The sequence below is a fragment of the Girardinichthys multiradiatus genome, chromosome 2 (genome assembly GCF_021462225.1).
Source record: "Girardinichthys multiradiatus isolate DD_20200921_A chromosome 2, DD_fGirMul_XY1, whole genome shotgun sequence".
Lineage (NCBI taxonomy): Eukaryota > Metazoa > Chordata > Actinopteri > Cyprinodontiformes > Goodeidae > Girardinichthys > Girardinichthys multiradiatus.
Window position 1 is genome coordinate 20,286,415 of NC_061795.1, and position 6,252 is coordinate 20,292,666.

At 41.4% G+C, this 6,252-nt stretch overlaps 1 protein-coding gene across 1 annotated transcript; it reads right to left on the minus strand.

The window, feature by feature from the left end:
* Window positions 1–326: 326 nt before the first annotated feature.
* On the minus strand, window positions 327–5,520 carry LOC124880175 (shaker-related potassium channel tsha2-like). Its single transcript, XM_047385123.1, has 2 exons — window positions 3,585–5,520; window positions 327–426 (listed from the first exon to the last, which is right to left on the minus strand). Exon 1 carries the CDS (start codon window positions 5,043–5,045, stop codon window positions 3,606–3,608), a length of 1,440 nt encoding a protein of 479 aa, XP_047241079.1. The 5' UTR covers window positions 5,046–5,520; the 3' UTR covers window positions 327–426; window positions 3,585–3,605.
* Window positions 5,521–6,252: the final 732 nt, after the last annotated feature.

The window sequence follows — 6,252 nt, forward strand, 5'->3', positions numbered from 1 at the left end:
AAAAGTTTACAGTGAATGCATCTCATGCATGTTGGCACAATAAAGCTCCAGGAGTTTTTGTTTGAAGCTGGTTGCAAAACAAAATCTGAATATTTGCAACTACAAAAAGTCATGGTACAATGTTGCATTACAAGCATAAGAAATGGAAATTTGAGAATTACAAAATTACAAAATATTTACATCAAGTTTTTTATATAAATTAATTTACAAAGCCAAAATCAAATAATGTTGCTTTCTACAGATAATGCACATAATGTTTATGACAACTGACTGAGGCCTTTTTCCCGTACGTGTTCACTTAAAGTCTCTGTAGGTTACAAAAAAAAAAAAAAAAAAAAATTAAATCCATCAGATTTTGAAGAAGAGAATGCCACACATATATCTTGTGATTGAAGGAATAAAAAGCTTCATTCAGTCTTCTGCCTCCTGCAAATAAGCAAAAAACAAAGATAACTAAGTTAAGTATACATAGAGGAGAAAATATTTCCAGATTAATGAACACGGTCTCTAATACAAGTGCTTCAGTGAGCCAAAGGACAGCATTGCAAAGAGACTCCATAGTTATTCTGTTGTTTGCAGAACATCAATCCTCCACACAGTGGCGCTAATGCCTCACCTATTCGATCGGCACTGATCAGATTATGGCTGCGCGCTGCAAGCTCTCATTAATAATATTAATATTCATTCAAATGTGAGAACTGATCAGTAAAACTTATTGTTTATTTATTTATGTTTCTCAGTGTGAATTATTGAGGTGATCCCCCATAAATAAATTAATGAAGAAAGAAAGAAAGAAAGAAAGAAAGAAAGAAAGAAAGAAAGAAAAAAAAAAGAAAGAAAGAAAGATGTTTCTGTTGTTTGTACATGTTTGTATACCAGGTTTGCCTCTTTCATGTTGTGGGTCAGAGGCTGAGAAGTTGAGTAAATAAAATAAATTAAAATAAAATAAAATACAAATATGGGTTTAGATGGTCATCAGAAAAATCGTAACACTTTATCACCATCTCTTAAAGTTCAAAGCCTTTGTGACTGCAAGCATGCCATACTTGTGGGAGAGTGATGACGTTAAAGGTTGTGCAAGAGAAAAATACATACAGTAGCCCATGCAGGCTGTAACCCAGGCAAGCCATGATCTCTGCAATCCCAGCTCTACTGGGACACAGAGTTATCATTGTCTTTGTCAGTATGTGTGTACCCGTCTCTCCTCCACAGCCCGTTGTGCGTTATGGATGTTTTAGCTACTTTCTCACACTTTACCAAACTATTTTGGACTAACTTTAGGTAATGCATTGTAAAAAGACAGATGTGATGTGTAGATTTTGGTGCATTAGTTTTTGCATAAATAAAGAAAAGCAATTAATGGCTAGTTGATTTTCTCAGGTATTTATTTCTGTTTTAGTTTTAGGACAGTATACTTATTACCCATGTTTTTATTCTTTTATTTCCTGTTTTTATTTCTTGTCACAAATAGCTTGGTTCTCATATTTGTGCCCCATAAACCCTCCCTTTTTCTTTACATGTAAAAATGTACGCGACAGTCTCAAGGAATGATGCCCACCCTAAAATCTTACCCCCCCAGATCATTCTCAACATCATTTTAACGCCTTAAAATGGCCTGCCTGATATTTAACACTGTAAAATGACACCAGAACAGCTTAAAGGCACAGACATGACACGTGCTATGTGCCAAAAGTAGCGCCCTTATTCATGTGTGCTGTCATGATATCATGTAGTTCTAACAATAACCCCACTGGGTGGGAAAAGTGAGAAGTTACATATGTGAAATTGTGTGTTTTTAAACTTGAATGCATTGATTTAAATGCAAAAATGTACAAACTTCTTGGTACCTTCTGGCCAGACAGGCTTATATATGCTTAATAAGAGCGGAAAGGACAACCTTGTATGAGTTGTAATATTTATCTATTTTAGTAGTCTATTTTAGTCGCTCGTTTTTGTTCTTGTTTTGTGCCCATTTGTAAATCTCTATAAGTCAGTCCAATCACACCAGGACCACATATTTAGGTGAAACATTAGAAGAGTTGCAATACTTTAAAATCATGAAGACATCAAGCTAAAAAGAATGGTTTAACATCTAAATTCTGCTTCAAATCTGGCGATTTTTGTTATATATTTGTACATGGACTTTTATGTTGTTTAAAAAAATCCTTAATATGTTCTTTTTTTTTCTTTGTATTATGTTTTGTGCCCTGTGATGGACTGGCAGCCTGTCCAGGGCATTGCAATGACCGCTGGGGATGGATGGATGGATGGATGGATGGATGGATGGATGGATGGATGGATGGATGGATGGATGGATGGATGGATATATGCATATGCATTATGGATGCTTCATTGGTCACTGTGTCAGGTACACCTGTCTAATTGCTTGTTAACATTGTCCAATTACATGGCAGCAGCTAAATGGAGAGATCTAGAGGTGATGAAGTCAACTTGCATCAGAATGGGGAAGAAGGGGATCTAGACGACACAATTTCTCGGGATCACAGAGAATGCTCCAAAATTGTGAAACGTTCAGTGAACCTCAGTTGTGTGGACAAACATTTACTTGTTGATTTCAGAGGCCATGGGCAATAGACTGGTTTGAGATGGTAGAAAGGCAACAGTAGCTAAAATAATCATCCAGGGAATGCAAATTTACCACTTCTCGAACCTTGAAGCAGAGGTGTTACAGCAGCAGAAGATCACACTGGGTGTCAGCTAAGAACAAGACACCTTGGCTGCAGTTTGCACAGGCTAAAGAAAATGGGGAAAAAAACATCATCTTGTCCAATTAGTCTTGGTTTCAGCTGCAACACTCAGCTGGTAGGGAATTTGGCATAAACACGAAGGCATGGATCCATCTTGCCATATATCAACGATTCAGGCTGCTCAACAATTTGGACGAGATTTTCCTGACACACCGAGGCCCTATTAGTACAAATTGAACATCATGTATACTGAGTTTGCTGTAGTCAAATGGCCTCCGGAGTCAGCAGATCCCAACCCAATAGAGCACCTCTGGGATGTGGTGGAACAGGAAATATGCATTATGGATGTGCAGCCGCCAACTCTTAGACAATTCTGAGATGAACTTATATCAATATGGATCAAAATCTCAGAGGAATGTTTCCAATATTTGGTTGAATCTATAAAGCAGTTCTGAAAACTGGTCCAACCCGGCACAAGGTGTACCTAATAAAGTGGCTACTGAGTTTCCAGGTTTGGACACATATGCAACCGTTCTAAACACTTTGATCTTTATGGAGGATTTAAAAATATTTATAATTGGCTTCACAATGCAATCTATCCAAGCAGTTTGAATCTCTTCTCATTTTAAAAGTAGATCTTTAGACACTTTATTGTTTGCTGGTTGCAATTTTCTTGCTGATATTTGATTGAGAAAGAAGATTTATCCTGTGACTTGCACCCCGATTAAATTGATCTGTCAAAATCTGTATGTTTTAGAGTTTGTATTGCCTTGAGCTAAGCTGGAAGTGGCCCCCAAATAAAATTCTGCTTAGGGCCTCATAAAACCTTGGACCGGCTGTGTCTCACAGTAATAACCCCCAGCAACTATAACTCACCAGAAACAAAACTTCTGCTGTTTACACCTCTGTCAGCTTTCCTGTGTACGTCTCCGACTGAGTCGCATTTGGATGAGTCAGGATCTCCAGGTCGTCGCTCCCCTGATAGGACTCGGTTTTGGAGATGGATTGGTTGCTTTTTGTGGAATCCGTTTCCCCAAATGAGAGCTGCTGCTCCGGCTGCCCACAGGTCACATGAATGTATTGCATATTTTCCTCCTCTTCGTTTTCTCTGTGATAGAAATAGTTAAAATTCGACACTATGACAGGGACAGGTAGCGCTATGGTCAACACTCCGGCAATTGCGCACAAGGATCCAACAACTTTCCCCCCGATAGTGGAGGGATACATGTCTCCGTAGCCCACCGTGGTCATCGTCACCACGGCCCACCAGAACGCGTCGGGTATACTCGAAAATACCGTCTCGGGATCTTCCACTTCGGCGAAATAAACCGAGCTGGAGAACAAAATAACTCCAATGAGCAGGAAGAATATTAGCAAACCCAGCTCCCTGAGACTGGCGTGGAGAGTCTGGCCCAGGATCTGCAGACCCTTGGAGTGTCTGGAGAGCTTGAAGATCCTGAAGACGCGCACCAGCCTGATGACTCTCAGGATGGCCAGGGAGGCCGCCTGCTGACTGTTGCCCTCATGCTCTGCCAGATCCAGGCCCAGGGTGATGAAATAGGGCGCGATGGCCACCACATCTATCAGGTTCATGATGTTTTTAAAGAACGCTGCTTTGCTGGGACAGGACAGGAACCTCATAGTGAACTCAAAGGAGAACCACACGATACAAAGCGTCTCCACCATAAAAAAGGGATCTGTGAATGGACTGGGCGCTTTGCTGTCTGCGCTTCCATTGGCGCACTTTTCTGGTTCTGGGGATACCTCTCTGAACTCCGGTAAAGTCTCTAAGCAGAATATAATAATGGATATCAAAATAACCATAACAGACACAATGGCGATTGTCCGTGCGGGTCCTGAGCTCTCTGGGTACTCAAACAAGAGCCAGAGCTGCCGCTGGAACTCGTTAGTCGGCAGCGGCCGCTCCTCCTCTCTCGGCAAGCCCTCGTCGTCCTTGTACAGTTCCATAACCTCCTCCCCAAGTTCATAAAACTTTATTTCCTCCATGAAAATGTCCACAGGTACACCCACGGGCCTCCTGAGCCTCCCCCCTGACTGGTAATAATACAGGATGGCGTCAAAGCTTGGTCTGTTCCTGTCAAAGAAGTATTCGTTCCTCATCGGATCGAAGAAGCGCGTCCTTTTACGCGGATCCCCCAGGAGCGTGGCCGGAAAGCGCGACAGTGTTTTCAGCTGCGTCTCGAAGCGCAGGCCCGAGATGTTGATGACCACCCTCTCGCTGCACTCCTGGTCCGCCGGTTCCAATTCCGCAGCATCTTGTAACAAAGGGGTGACCGTCACAGCCTCTTCCTTATTGTCCTGGGACACTACAGTCATGTTTTTTTACCCCCTCTGAGGGTAAATCCGCCACTCACCTCCCTGGTGCCTGCCTTTTGTCCTCCAAAATCTGCCTCTCATGCGGGCCCTTCTCTTCCAAGATGAAATCAGTCTCCTTATTTTTGCTTCGCTAAGCAGCTGTATTTGTTGATATCCACAAATCGTTCCCTGTAGTGTATTTAAACCGACCTCTTGTCAGATTAGTGCCTCCGAACTGACAACTTTCAATCGCGCACAGAGATCTCCACTTGCATAAGCAGGACCAAAGGCTCCAGATGGGCTATCATATTCACACCGTTTTAAACTCCAAAGCCCTCCCCATGTTATAGGACCGGGTGACACTTGCTGCTGCTGCTGCTGTCCCTCTCGTACTATTTCATTTCAGAGTATGCACTGGGATTTTGTTTTCAGTGAGTGTCCTAACACTCTTTAACTTAAACCTTCAAATTATTGGTAGTTTCTTTACAGTGTCTTGCTTCCAGATACTCTGATTTACAATGCCTTGCAAAAGTACTTATGTCCTTTAAACTTTTCCATATTTTGTCATGTGACAAACAAACTTAAAAATAACATAATGAAAATGAATTAAATCATGCGTGGCTTCTAAATGTTATAAAGATTTTTTTTCCCTATTCTTCTTTGCAAAATAGCTCAAGCTCAGACAGATTGGATGGAGAGCATCTATGGACAATAGGTTTTTAAGTCCTGCAACAGATTCTCAATGGGATTTACCTCTGGACTTTGACTGGGCCATTCTAACACAAGAACATGGCTTTATGCTTAGCTTTGTTGTTCTGCTGGAAGGTGAACCTTAGCCCCAGTCATATGTCGTTTGCAGCTTCTAAGAGGTTTTCTTCAAAGAGAGCTCTGCAATTAGCCTAATCTATCTTCCCGTCCACTCTGACCCACTACTCTGTCTCTGCTGAAAAAAAGGTTCCTTAAGATGCTGCCGAACCTCTGAGGCCTGAGATGAAATTATACGAAGGTGAACTCTATTTACTCAGTAGGTGAAATCTGTAGTCAAATATTTGCCCTTTATTTTAAATCAGGGGTTTCAGACCGATTTGTGTTGGCCCTAAAATGCAAGTAAAACACGTTGAAGTTTGCGTGCATGAAAAAAAATGTGAAAAGGTTTAAGGAGCGTGAATATATTTACCAAGTATTGATTTTATGACAGAAGACCCAGGCTGTTTTCAGCTCGGGAACA